We start from the raw sequence: 15,099 nt of genomic DNA, 5'->3' as shown, positions 1-15,099 counted from the left end.
TCGCACACAAATCAAATTTAAGTGTTAGATACCTGGTAACATCATGTAGCTACTTGTCACCACATTTTAAGGAATTGTTTAACTTAACTGTCAGTCAAGTCTGCATTTTGAATTGCCTCCTGCAACCTTGTTTTACACACTTTATTTTCTGAAAAATATATAGTTTTTTATGACTGTGTCAGTAAGATTTATATATATATATAGTCTATTATAGTACTTCAGCAAAATAATATTTGAAATATTGTATTGTATGCTGGTCAAAATTACTGTAGCTGCTAGTTTTAAATATTTATTAAGACTTTTAGTAATCCAGCTTATGGAGTAGTACAGACATTGTAGTACTACTGCAATAAACTGTACATGTAATGTGTGCATGCTTCAGTACTTGGAACTTTTTAAAGACAAATTTGATTTCTAGACCATGATGTTAAATACATTTTGCAATTTCAGGACATGCCAAAATCGCAGCCCTCCAAATTATAGTGTTAAGATGAAATATGATTAGGTTTGGTTGAGGGTTAATGTTAGTCCCGTAGTTCTAATGGACATTGTTATGGTTAAAGCAAGCTATGCTATTTGTTTCCCTCAAGTGCAGTGTGATGTAGACTGTGGATAACAACCTGTCAAGCAATCTAAAAATGTTATAGTTCACACCAAATCTGACAAAAGTAGTGAAAATAAATTCAAAATCGAAATCCTTTTTTTAAACTTTTTTGCTGATTAGATGTCTTCTTAGGACTGTGTGGGCACACTGTTTAATTATCATCCCTCTGACTCTTCTGTTGTTGCACCTGTTATTAAACCTTTATTATTATTTTTTAAGTAGGCTACATGAAGTCCAATGACCTCACACTGCACGAGTCTAATCAGCAAGTGTAACTGAAAACATCTTTATAAGGCTGCATTCATGTGGTGTTGGAATAATCTGAAAAATGAATTTCTGACTGGCAAAATTCACGTGAATGCTCCCTCAAGTCCGAACAGCCCGGAAAGTTGGCATTACTTTTGGTGCACGACTTGCCAAGTTGTGTCACATTACACAGAAACATGGCAGACGAAAATAAATGTTGCCTTGATGGTAAGACACTTTTTATTAATTCCCGTTTTGTATATACATTTTTTGCTCACATACAGGAAACCGCTATCAACGCTCCAAGCAACAAAACCCAACTCTTCTTTTTGTTCTTTGTATGCACCATCAGACTTGCAGAGTAACAGCAATGACCTGAGTTAAAGGCTGGCAGGAGGGAGAAGGTGTTTCCCATTAACTTGTTATGTGTGGTCAAAGGGCCTATGAGGACGTCCAAGTATGGACAAGGTGAATGAATGGACAGCACATGTCCTCTTTAAGTTTTTGTCAGTGTGCGGCCATTTTCCTACATTATGGGACTTTTTGCTGTGCCTAGATGCACTTTGAATACTACGTCTTGAGAAGCCTAAATTCAAGACCACAAGACTTTGCATATTACTTATTTTGCTCAGAAAGAAATAGTATCATTGATAAAAACTTAACCACTTATTTATACTTTTACTTATTTATATTACAGACACACGTGGACTGAGTGACTGTGATTTTTGATATGACTTTAGCTGTGAATACAGGTGTAAAGGTAAAATGTATGTACTGTCTCACTGTGTCCTTCTGCAGAATCTGTGTGTATATCTGTATCCTTCAGCCTAAAGCAGGAATGCATTGTTAAGTATTCACCTCCCGACACACACACACGCACACACACACACGCACACACAAACACACAGAGCAAGGGTGGCACTTTTAGTCCAACTATGGAGTTGAATCAGCTGTTTTAGCATTAGATGCTAACTCTGCAGATCAATGGCCCTCTCAGTCTATTAGTTATACCGGCCCTATTAGCATCTGCTATTAGCATCTCCTCATCAATACCATTGATCAAGCTGCTCTGGTTTCAGGGCAGAGCGGGACACCAAGGGGACCTGGTGAAAGAGAGTGATGGTATATCACTGTAAAGAGGAATATCTGAGTTTTGGACTGTTTGACAGACAAAACAAGACTGAATGCGTCACTGTTAGAAATTGTTATGGATATTTTTCACTATTTTCTGACATTTTATAGACAATGATTAATTCTGAAGAAAATCTGCAGATAAATGTTGAGTTCCCACCCAAGATGACATCATTATTTTTCTTTCTAGAAACCTTTGTTTTTGTTGTCCTTTTAGTTTACTTAAAATACACAACTTCACTGCACTACTGAGGTGAGATGATACTTCAGTGAGGTATTTCTTCACAATTGCCATTGCAGGCAACAGTGCAGCAGCACAACACAGATGATCTCAGATAAGAAAGGCTTTTTTGAAAGTATAGGCTATCTGTAATTTGTTTTTTATATATATATATATTTGTTACTCAAGTAGCCTATTTTTATTGGTCGTGCCTATCATTTGTAATCTTACTGTCTGGCCTGGTGTGCACTGTGACAGCAGTCCATCATCCTTTGTCATTACTCATTGAATCCTGCAGATGACAGTAGTGTGCTGATTACCTGACAGTCACTGAAAGAAGTTTGTCCCTGAAGTGAAACGGTCTCTGCTGCCCCTCTGTAAGGATCCACTGCCTGGTCACAGATCATTACTTGTATGTGGATTTGAACTCTTGCATCATGTGTCTGCTGTTAGTTGCGGTAATTGTGGACTTGGTGAATGTTCTTCATTAAAGAGTGGTTCCCCTTAGAGCCCACCGACTCCCTGAAGTTCAAAGTAGCGGCAGGCCCATCTTTTCAGCAACCTCTTCTAAGTGGAAAATTGTACTTATTTGTGCAAAGACATGCATGTGATCTTTTTCGCATCTGATATGTATAAGAAAAAATTAAGTGAAATTGGTGGCCTTGAGAACATTAACAACCGTTGAGAATGCAAAACAGTACTTCCTCTCCTCTCATCTGTGCTCTGTGTGTGTGCCCTTTGAGTGTGTGCTTGGTTACTTTACTTTCAGTTAGGTATTAAATAAGGCCAAGGATCAGTAGAGCAAACTGCCAACAAACAGTGAGATGATGCATCACTGAAAAGCATCAAAGAGTCATGAAAGCAAAAGGTAAAAAGTCAGCAACATCCTTATTGCTGTGAGGTTTGGTAGATCTATAAAAGAAGTGTACGTAGCCACTGTGACCTATCACCCATTCACCTATTGGTGTGTGGACTATCATTTTGAAGTCTCGAGTTTGAAGTTACCATATTTGGACAAGAGGCTTGAGCTGGCGAGGGATACGCATTGCTACACGTTACAGGTCACCGTGGTAGCGACTTATCAATCACAAAGTAGCCACGCCCTAAAGCGTACCCTGCTTAATCGTCTATTTCACTTGATATGGGACCATAATTTAAAAAACGTATTTTTCAACCATTGCTGGTCATTAGAAAGAATGCAGGTATAAGGCACTTTTGAATTTGCTTCGCTTTTTAGACCAGGAGTTTCCTGCTTGTATAGATCCTGAATAGTTTTGGTTTACGTTCACACACAAATGATAAATTCACTGAGTATTGTTATTATCGTTATAGCAATATCACGTTGTGCAATATTATATTGAAAAGTATGCAATATTCAGTTTATTTTGTGGAGAGATGCTTCCATTGGCTGTTTGGCTTTGTTGTATTAAACTTAGAGCCTGCTTGAAAGCGCTATATAACGATCATGGTTCATTGGCCAGTCACATCACATGCAAGTGTGAGGCATGGGTCCACCACAGAGAGAGAGAGAAAGAAACGTGGAGTGAGTCAGAGGAGTGAAAGAACAGAAAGGACAGAAAAGATAAGTGTGGCTCGGGAAAACAACGAAATGATAAAAGGGGAAACATATCAGAAACAGGGCGCATCAAGTTGTGTTTTTACATATGTTTAAGAATATCGAAATGAATATCCTTATCGCAATATCACATTTTGTCAATATCGTGCAACCCTACCTTAAATAGTGTCAGTGTTAGATTGTTAAAAAACTTTAATTAAAAGTTTACATTTTCTGTAACCTAATTGATTTGTATTTGGGTTCAAACCAAAACCCTTTTTCTTTCTTGTTTGACGACAGATACATGGTGAAGATTTGTTTTTATACATGCATCGTATAGGAGTAATAGGTCTCTCAAACACTACTCATTTTTTGTCAAATGTGCTGATGAGAGCTACATATAATGCTGCAGAACTGGCATTGTTCTGAAGATGACTGGGGATAACTGACTCTAAAACCGAGGAACTAACTCATATAGACAAAATGACTCACAAGTTGATTTCCCTATTTAAGCAACCAAATACTAGTGTTTTAACTACTGAATATACAAATATTACTCAGTCCATGATTTTCTTTTTTTAAGTTCAAAGAATTAATAAGAGCTCAACCAAGAGGATAGAGAATTTTCTCCACAAGACATAGTTTATTAATAGTTACTGAGGTAAATGTTACAATCGTGATTTTGATTTTAGGTGATATTGCCCAGAAGTTAACATCGCCCTGGTTTCCTTGACTAAAAGTCGATGAGGTTTTTCCACTGGATTTTGGATTATTGCAGAAAATAAGCTCTGTGGAGAACAAAAGTTTATGATACACGTTTTGGACAGCAAGATAATCTTCACAAATGAACACCAGTTTTATGATATTTGAAGAGTAAATGCAATCGGCAAAAGTGAAAGGCTAATGTAAAGCTAGCTATCAGCGAACTTCCCCACCATTAAGCTTCCAACTTGTAATTTGACCTTGATGATGACATTTAATGTCCCCGACAACCTCTGTAGTCTCATTTAGCCTCTTGTTGAGCAGAGTATTTACACTCATAGAAAAGAACGTGAAAACCTCTTAAGCTTGTGTTAACCACATCATCTAACCAAAAACCCATTCAAAGAACCCAATGACTGCGAGGCAAATGAACCGGAAGTGCATCATTCCTGCAGCACTCCATGCTGTGACATAGGAAATAAAATATTTTTTTATGCACCATTTGGCCACTTGAAAGCTTGTATATTCTGTGCACAAACATGCCCACAAGCTTCAAGCTTTACACAGAGGAGAGAGAGCCCGCTGCTTTGTATCTGTAGATGTGAACCCACTATAAGGGTCTAAACTGTTGCGTATGACACCTTCAGGCATTGAACAGCTCCTACCCCCAAGAATATACTAAACATAACCGAGTGAGTTTGTAAGTGCTTTACAAGAGGTGCTTCACATTAAATGATTTCACAAAAGTATGACAAGAAAAAAGAGTTTACAGCGTACAAAGGTGGGTGCCGAAAAGTCTTTCTACAGTCTCACAAACACACCTACTTACACAGATTCTAAGGTCTTGGCTGCTTATTTCTACAGTCTACAGAAAGGAAGCATATCTGCAGGGAGCACAGGCCAGGGCACACACACACACACACAATCCCAAGTTCCTGAAGAAGTGCTGTGTCAGCAAGGGACTACTGTTTACATTTACACACATACACAGACACACACATACAGCATCTTGGGCTTTCAGAGCAGCTGCGAGATGGTGTGAACAGGAGGATTTAGTCTGTTATGGAGTTATTGCTCACTCAGTACACTTCTTTCTGTGGCACTGTTCAATTCATCAAAATCCAACTCAGCATCATCTGGTCTTTTATCCTTTTCCATTTAACTGTCATCCCCCTTTTGCAGCATGGAAGAAATGTCCAGTCTTCAAATGTTTTTTGTGTCTAACTAGAAACCTGCAACTGGGGTAAGATTATTTCCCCTGTGTCCAAGTGAAATTTCCCCAAATAGTTGAAGTAAAAACAAGTAAGAAGTTTATTCTGTAGCGTCAAGGCAACACCACAAAAGATTTTCACTGGAAATAAATGTGCACCTACAGTACATCCACGTTTTCTGTGTGTTTTAAGTAAAAAAGGCACAGTATTTTGGTTAACAGATTTAATACTTTTCTGTAATTATGTCAGCAGCATACCATTTTAGTACTGCTGTAAAAGGGAGCTCGACAGACACTGATGTTTTATGATGTAGTAATTCTTTTGCTGGGTCACTACGCCATAAACATTTATGTTTTGAATTGGCCCCACACAATAAATTCTTCAACCCGATCATTACAGAGTGCTGTTCAAACACACAGAAGATTTCCAGAGATGAGATGTGTATTAAGAATTTTTCATTTGATGTAATGTTGCAGGCAAAGAAGCATCTTGTATTTGAGTATTTCACACAGTTTAAGTGTAATATAACTGTAGCTTAGCTTTCATAAAGCACCGAAACAATCAGAATCATTCAACATTTTGGAAAATACACTTATTCACTTTTACTTGAAAGTGGTTACCCTTGCTCAGCCAGCCTGGCCCAGTCCTGAGTGAGACTATCTAAAGCTAAGCTAATTAATTGAAATGTAAAAACTGAAATAAACAACAGCTGTAGTTGCAGGGGGAGCTACTTGGTGTTACTATTTCTTGTCATACAACAGCTGGACTAGGGTGTGTGTGTGGTAAAAGAGGAAGAAAGACAGAGCACCAACTGTGCCAGTGTTGTGCCAAGTTTTGTGTGCACCTTGCGGGACATTCAATTTTATAGTTTTAATAAATAAACAGTTCTTGGTATAGACCTGCGAGGAAATTCAAGGTGCATGCAATCCTCGGCGAGTCGGCGGGGCATGCAAACTCTGCATAAGAATGGTGAATGGCAGGTGAGCAGAGCAAAGAGGTCAACAACAATCCTCAGTTTAGCTGTAAATGTACATAGAAGGTTACAGTGACTAATGATAAGAGACTGCTCTGCAGCTTCTCAAGATTAAAGCAGAGCTACCGTGCTACCCACCATTTAATGTTCAATGCAATTAATGACAAATTATAAACTACTGTAAGTCAACACATTCCCCAGACTCTCAAACCCAGTGTAACTTTTAAATACAGTCTAAACTAAATAAAACTATAACGTTACATGATCAACAATAAACCTGTAACCTGTTTGCACCCAATGTTAATAATAATAACGTGATGGCAGCTAGCGCTAGTTGGTGGTAGCGCTACAGCGTCCGCTGTGTTGACTTTTGCTGGCCAAGCAGGCTAACTTCTGGTTTAGCCCTCCGCTAACGTGAATGCGGGTAAAATTGTATACATGCAGCTGGTATAGCCTTTTCAAATGTTATTGACCAAATGGATCACATTCTGATAGTGAAACGAGTCATTTCGCTCGGGTTGTGACGTTCAAATATATTGATCCATCGTGTTACTGCTGCTGGTTTGGCCATTAGTAAAAGTTACTTCAAAGCACGGAGCACTTCCTGTCGCCTCGGATGCATTGCGAGGCTACCCAGCCGACCAATCACAGTGCTTATGGTCTGTGTTGCCTCGACATGTAGTTACATTTTTGAGGAGGTGCGCATCAGGCTACGGTGTAGGTGACGGCGTAGGGTAGGGGGCTACGTAGAGGCTACGCCGTGAATTCAATGCAGAAGTATAAATTGCACTTTACGTAAGTAGGTTATAGGTAACGCATGGAGGGGAATAACAGCAAGCTGATCAGACGTTTCCTATAAATAAACATTGTTCACAAGTCCCGAACCTCGAGTCCAAGTCAAGTCTCAAGTCACTCTGTGTGCGACTTAAGTGCGACTCAAGTCTCAAACTCGAGTCCCAATGTCTGACACAGACATGATTTGACGATCAGTTGACTATTGGCAAGACTTGACTGTTCTGATTTTGTAAATTCTTAGTCGGTGACAACCTACTGCGCAGCTTGAGTTTGCCAAGTGTGGTACTTGTTCCAGTACAGAGACCTATACCAGTACCAAAACCTGTGCTCACCGACCCTATCTGGAATCCGTCAACAATGCACAAATGTGACAAGTGGATTAATAAACTTTGTTAATTAGATAAATCATGTTAATTAGTAAGCTTATAATTATTTCACTTTGGACAGACCCAGGCTAGCTGCCGCCTCCTGTATGCTGAGCTAGGCTAATCAGTAATCACCTCACAGCACCAGCTCTGTACTTAACACACAAACATGACGTGGCATCAGTCTTCTCATCTAACTCTGGGAAACTATTCATTGTAACAGTCTGGAAATTATACCTTATCTAGCTTTGAAGGTAAGGTGCCATTAAAGGGAAATATGTGAAACATAAGTGTGTGAAAAGTCAAAGGTCTTGGACAACTATTTGTCAGAGCACTGCCCTCATTTTACAATCAGGCATTTATCAAGACGATATTCCATAACTGAAACTGGGAAAATGTTCATTCTATCTATCCGCTTTTCCAATATTCATTTATCTGTTTTTCATCTTTTCCTTTTTATTCCAACATGCACCCTGCATTCATTCTCCTTCTCCCCGGTTGGTTGCTTCTGGTGGCACAGAGACAAAAGTGGCCCGTGTCATCTTTCCAAACACAAGACCAGGATCATGAATGTGAGCCAAAAGCTGGCTCGTGCCCGCATGCCTGTATGTACAAGAGGCAATGGAGGAGAGATGAAGGTGGAAAATCTGAGACCCGAGAGGTGCAGAAACGAAGTAATAAGACCAGGGGAGAGAGAATGGCACGCACAGCTTGGCATTTAAACAGAGGATTTCCTCTCTGTACCTCGTCTTCCCTCCACTCTCTGTTTACATAAGGAGAAACTACTTCACATAGCTTGTATGAGAGTCCCGGAGCGTGTTTGTGTTATGTATGTGTGTGCTCTCTCCACTAACGCCGAACAGTAATGGCCATCATTTATATTAAAAACGTTCACACTTTATCTTCACGTTAAGTGGAGGTCTGAATCAAAGAGTTGCTTTAAAAAAAGCTTGATAATCCACTTGCTTCAAAGTGAAAACCATTGAGTAGTTTTTTGTTTATTTGGCAGCAGTCAATTTAAGAAGTAACGTAATAAAGAAATGAAAGTGCTTAGACATTTATGGAGATACTAAACCGTATCTAAGCATTATCATCCTCTGTTGTACTCTGCTGTGGTGTCAGCAGGCTGTCTTCCTGTGGCATTTTAGCCAAACGGTGATGGATGTCTCTGTCCACCACTTTGCTCCCTCAGGGAATTTCATAAAACACTTAAGACACTATCAGAGTCAGCAGGCCTGAGAGAAAACACATAATATTTTCTTTTTTTCTTACCTCTGGTATTCTTATCATTTCTGCCCTTCCTCTGCCTCCACCTTTTATCAGCTGCCTAATGTTTCAGACAGAATACCTTTAGAAAAAGGTTGCCCGTTTGTTGTCAGCAAAACAGGAATATTGTCATTGGCTTCATCGTTACACAGAATTAAAAAGAACACAACTAATAAGGACAGCCATCAAGATTATAGAACAAATGAGAAATGCAGTTTTAAAAGACTTAGGATATAGTTATTTAAGAAAAGAGGGGCTGGATGCAAAATCCAGTTAAATTTGAATAAAGAGGCCCATGCATTCAATGCAGGAATTAGTGGCTTCACATAATTTTAGTGGCACTTTCTTGTGGGTGAAAGCTCCTTCAAAGGGTGGGAAGGATCGTGGGGTCGTAGGGACAGCAGGTGCTACCATGTGCAGGTTGAGTATGTTTGATGTGTTCAGTCAAAATCCTGATACTGTTAAGATGGCTACAAAATAGAGAGCCATCCATAGTTTGGAGTTTTTAATTGACCATCCAATGTAGTGTACTGTAGGTCCTCATCTTACCCTTACTAGGTCACGCACTGTCCTGTCTCTTTGTGTTTCCTTTCCCTTTGCAAGAGTTTCAGTGGACTGAGTGATTACATTAGCAGTAACAGTGAAGTCCCAGTGGAAGCGAACACATCACCCGACATTCCTTTGCCACTTCTTTCTCATCGGTGTGAGCGAGTCACTCCTCGAAAGCTAGCGGGTAGCCTGCGTGTCAGCAAACATTGTGAACATGAACCTTATTAAAATAACAAGGAGTAATAATAATAAGTATAACAAACAATTAACATACATTTGTTCCATGCAGGACTTGGTTTTTATTTGTATCTCTAATCTTTAAGGCAAGGGACATATGAAAGAGGGATCTCTTGATCTTCTCGTGACATTTGTCCACAGGTGTTGAGTCACAATGGAGTTTCCAGGTGAATTTTGCGCTCATTTGTATAAACTTTCGCTTTTGACCCCTACTTATTTTGTGCCTCCTGCTATCCCACAATGCTTTGACGGATGACTCACTCGTGTCTCATAAAAAATTAGCAGGGTAGAGACTTGCGTTGCACAGTGTTCAGTGTGTCTTAACTTTAAGGCAACTACATAATTGTAAATAGTTCTGTAAATCTGTAAATTAAGATATTTATTTTGTTGAGGAAAAGGTACTGAAATTTTTTTTTACTTAATTTTACTCATAATTGGTTTTGAATGTTCTACCTCAGATTTGTTAAGCGATCCACTGTTCGGCACCACGTTTGTGATGTTCTGACTATAAAGAACAGTTTAATCACAATTAACCATCTGGTTTCTTTAACTTTCACTCAGAAGCAAAAATCAGCCTTTAAACTTGAAAGAAATAATGATTTGACATTTATCGTGATAATTATCGATATCGAATGATCTGAAACATTTTATCGCTCAGGCTTGGTTGCAGGCCAGAAAACAAACCTGTGAGCTAAAAGATGCATAAACAAGGTAGAGCTGAGGTGAACTGCAATTTTAACTCTGGGGATTTTCACTACGAAGGACCCCTTTCACATTACAAGTCATCATTTGATCCATTGTTAATATTAAAAGAGTTGGGTCAAGTCTGCCTGCTTCCCTGTTGTGTTTACAGATAGAGTGTACTGACAAAGTGACGATTGCTTGTATTCAATGCAAGGCAACATTGTTTACATAACACATTTCATACAGAGGGTAAATTCAAAGTAGTAAATTCACTGACAAAGCAGAGGAATAAGGCGTCACCCTGTGTGATGTTTACACTCCTGATCATTCATATTGGGTCTGGCAAAACAACTAATTTAGAAACCTAGTCCACACATGCTTGCAAATGAAATTATATTGGTAGGATTTCTAAGTTTGAATTTGATCCAGATCTCACCCTATCATTATTCTAGTGAATATTTTGCTGATAAACCTAACTTCGGTCCCCCCAAAAAAAGAAAATAAAAGAAAGGAACAGAGCCATAAGATCCTGCTCGCTTCAGAGAGCATAATTCCCGTCACTAGTAAGCATTTGGATGGGCAACAGAGTGGAGGATTAATCTGCGGGTTTAGTTGGAGAAGTTTTTCTGCAATGAAAATTGATCAACATTATAATCCCAGTGACTGAAGTTAAAATAAACACAGCTTCTTAACCTCAGTCTTTGACAAAACTCAAAAGAGTTTACAATTACCTTTTGATTTAAATGTTTGATGGATTTGGGGCAGTATATACCTTTAAAGTTAAACAAGTACCGTGGTACTGCATATAGAATTGATGGGAAAGTGTGTTTGAGGAAAACAAAGCTAATAATAGTGCTCTAGTACCTGCAGACCACAGCACTTGGGGGAGTCTCGAGGGGCTGCTTCTCAGATTGAGGGTTCCTCCTGATGTGTGTGTGAGTATGTAAGTGTGTGAATGTATGAGTGTGCACGATTTCAGGGAGGGGTGGTGGTGGTGGCGGCGGTGGTCAGTGTGCTGGGTCAGAATGCTGGCGAGGTACTTTCACAGAGTTTCAGAGTCACACTGATCGATAAATGCTTTAAATAGGGACACAAATACCTGCACACAGCATTAATCTCAATAGCTGGATCCTATTTAAGAAGGAAGCATTTTGCTGAATAGATTGGCTGGATGGCAACCACACAGAGGTACTGTAAGTGGCTGGAGAGGCAAATCCAGACCACAAACACACATAAACACACACACACACACACACACACACACACACACACACACACACACACACACACACACACAATGTTTTATAGAGGTTTTTCCATACAGTGCCTCAAGTTTTGGTTTATTTAGTTTTACATTACTTTATCAGTCTCCAGAGGGTAATTGGTTGTCCATTCTGCTGTTCAGCTGTACATTGCCTTTTGTAGGCCTACTAATTAGCAAATGCTAGCATGCTGAATTAAAATGGTGAGCAAATCTGCTAAACATCAGCATGTTAGCATTGTTATTGTGAGCATGCTGTCTGCCTCTTAGGGATGCTGGAATTGTTGTAGATTGTTGTTAAACAGGCATTAACATTTTATAACATTGTATTTGTACAAGAAAATAATGTCAACCTGCTGTTATTCTTAATGAGAATTGGTCAATAACCAGCTCCTTATTATTTTAATAAGGTTGAGGCTGTCAACTATTTGGGGGACAAAAATCAGGAGTGTGTGTTGACCTACACTAAATAAACTGTATGCGTGTGTGCGCGTATGTGTGTGCGTGCTGCCTCCAGGGGATTTGTGTCCATGCCCCGGGCGTGTGTAGTGGACAGCTTGCGGCTGGATTGATAGAGTGACGTCAGCGCGCCGCTACCTCTCCCCGGGGGCAGGATTAGTCGGGAGCAGCAGAGACAGCGCTCCGGTAATCTCCCGGTAATAAATGGGGGGAGACGGGCACGTTCGGAACTGCCGGTACTGAGTGACACCGGGAGCCCCCTGAGACTCCTGAGAAGATCCAGCTGCATTTGAAGAATGATGGGTCGGTTCGTGACGCTGCAGGAAACCGACGCGTCCCGGGCAGGTACACACAGCAGGTAAGCTGTGGAGACGCAGGGTGAACTCGTCTCAGGGGGATTTACCTTGGCAGTGTGTTCACAGGCTGCACCGCTTGTCTGTCAACAACTGCTGCTGTTTTAATTTTACTGCTTGTGACTGCGCGTAGAAGTTGCACTTCGGAGATTATGGGTGGTTGCTGACAACTTCACAGTCCCTGCAAAATTTAGGGGGAAAACGCCAAGTTTAACTGTTGGTAAAAGTTATTTTCTTAATTTGAAAAGACGCCTTTGGTTTCACACGCACACACACACACACACACACACACACACACACACACACACACACAGGCACGGTAGAGGTTCATTCGGTGTAGGTAAGTGATGCAGGATCATAAACTCACATGAACTCAATTCACTCATCTGTGGTTGACCGACCTACTGCTGGCATTGCTTGTAGGCTATTTATGACATCATGGCTGAATGACAAACTGATGTAGCTCTAACTCTAAATCTATCTATCTATCTGTCTATCTGTCTGTCTGTCTGCTTGCTTGTACTCTCCATTATTTGGCACAATATATTTTTTTATTGAGCAACATTTCCCAAAACAAATGAATTAATGTAATCATTGTTTTGCTTCATAATGATCACACTCTGAATGTCACAGCATTTCTTTGTCACCTTATATGCCATGTTACTGTACGGAAAAGCCAGTAGGCCTATATCTCGATCTATACCACTCAACATACTTCTTTTTACGCACAGTCCTGAATTGCAGTTATATACCCATTTCTCTCTTTCTAAGACAGAAAATGAGAGGCGAGAGGAAGTATAAGGACGGACTTGTCATGATCATAAATGCCACCTATAGTCTATTTAGCCTCGGCCTACTACCTCCGGGCATTTATGGTTTGACTGTCACCTACTTGGCACCTGACTCTAAGTAGCCAAATGACACCCATTATGCACCAGGTCTAAGGGGTAAACCCAGAGGCCAATTTGTAGTCGCCGTGTTAATTTTACTGCTACCGGCTTTTACTGTAAGTCCTCTGTATTTTACGGATCTGTGTGAGTTAAGGTCCAATAACCTGTAATTATCAGTGCGCGCTTCCTCCACTGTCACTGTGCTGAGCCCCTGAAATGTTTATTGCAGTGGGTTATCCAAATGTATGCGCTTTCTGTCAGAGGCTTTCTCTGCTTATAAGCAGTAGGCCTATACTGTGTGTGTGTGTGTGTGTGAGAGAGAGAGAGAGTCTTTGCACCTTAAAATGGCAGCAAATGCTCAGTGAATAGAGACAATAGAAGACAAAGAAAGTTTTGGTTCTGCATCACTTGTGTCGAACAGTGCAGGTATTTGGCGATGCGTGCTTGTGTGCTTGCGTGCGCGTGCGTGTGTGTGTAGGCGGTGCGCTGACTCGGGTTGAGAGATACAGCACCACTACCGGACACGGGAGAGAGAGAGGTGGGGAGAGAGAGATTGCACTACACGAGAGAGTGTGAGACAACAGTACTGGTTGGAAAAATGCGCGGCGGATGTTTCTTCTGTGAGCAGGAGACCCACCGCCGTGCGTCTTTGCGCTCAGAGATCATCCAGTCCTGATCCCTTCACCGCTTCTCTCTCTTGTTTATCCCCATACAGCAGCCTTACCTGCGAAGCCACAGCGGAGGACAGCGGACACTTTGTTGACTGACAGACACTGGGACGGACAGGCACCTCAGTTTACTTTTACCATGGAGGAGAGCCGGGCAGAGTAACTTACAGCAGCCCACGGTGTCCACAACCAGACTGTCAGAGAGGAGAGCGATCTTCACAATGACCCGTTAAATTCCTGCCGCCGATGCGTTCTTTGGAGAGTGGATTGACCATCTCCTAACAGCAGAGGAGACGAGCAGAGGGGCCTTTATTCGTTATTTCAGTTTTCAGATGGACCGAGTGCCCTCGGCACTGGCCGCTAAGATGCGCTGGATCACGCTGGTGCTTGCCGGCTTGACTTTCTGGGGCAAAGTGACTATTTGTAACTGTTTCGACTACGAGGAGACAGACTATGATTATTATGAAGAGGACAGAGCGGAGACCATTGACTACAAAGACCCGTGCAAAGCTGGTGAGTCAATGTTTTTACTCAGCTTTTAATCACAAAATAATATTGCAAATAAGTACTTTTGCGCATCTGGTCGCGCGATCCTACCCTGAAGCGCTGGCACTAATGTGGCACGTGTATGTGTATGAGAGATGACTATGGTTGTGTGTGTGTGTGTGTGTGTGTGTGTGTGTATGCACACTGGTCCAGATGCCGCCCTTTCCCAACCCTTCATAACTGATATGTAAGTGGTGGCGGTGATCCCGCCGGATGCCACGTGCAGCCCGGTGACCGTCCCGCTAAGTCCGTGTCCTAAGATGCACGCGCAAACATTCCGTGCATGGATCACCTGTAGGCAGACTTTTGGTCATGATTGTAGCCGAAATGTTTGTGCGCATTTAGCCTACCTATCTGCGCTCGCGTCCAGATGTGAAATCAACC

The 15,099-nt window shown here is 41.0% G+C and overlaps 1 protein-coding gene across 2 annotated transcripts in view; it reads left to right on the top strand.

Annotated features, from left to right (window-relative positions):
* The first annotated feature begins 12,438 nt into the window (after positions 1-12,438).
* Positions 12,439-15,099, top strand: part of tll1 (tolloid-like 1) — a 49,177-nt gene continuing 46,516 nt past the window's right edge. The window contains exons 1-2 of one of the 2 annotated variants that reach the window (XM_038713068.1): positions 12,439-12,616; positions 14,217-14,682. In XM_038713068.1, the coding sequence (XP_038568996.1) occupies positions 14,502-14,682 (181 nt within the window). In that variant the 5' untranslated portion in view covers positions 12,439-12,616; positions 14,217-14,501. Of the gene's footprint in view, positions 12,617-14,041; positions 14,683-15,099 lie in introns of those variants that run through there. The other variant, XM_038713067.1, reaches the window with a different exon arrangement.

This window comes from Micropterus salmoides, unplaced genomic scaffold, assembly GCF_014851395.1.
Source record: "Micropterus salmoides isolate LMB-PRFRI ecotype aquatic unplaced genomic scaffold, ASM1485139v1 Ms_hic_scaffold_12, whole genome shotgun sequence".
Taxonomy (NCBI): Eukaryota; Metazoa; Chordata; class Actinopteri; order Centrarchiformes; family Centrarchidae; genus Micropterus; species Micropterus salmoides.
This window is presented reverse-complemented; position numbering and strand designations above follow the sequence as displayed.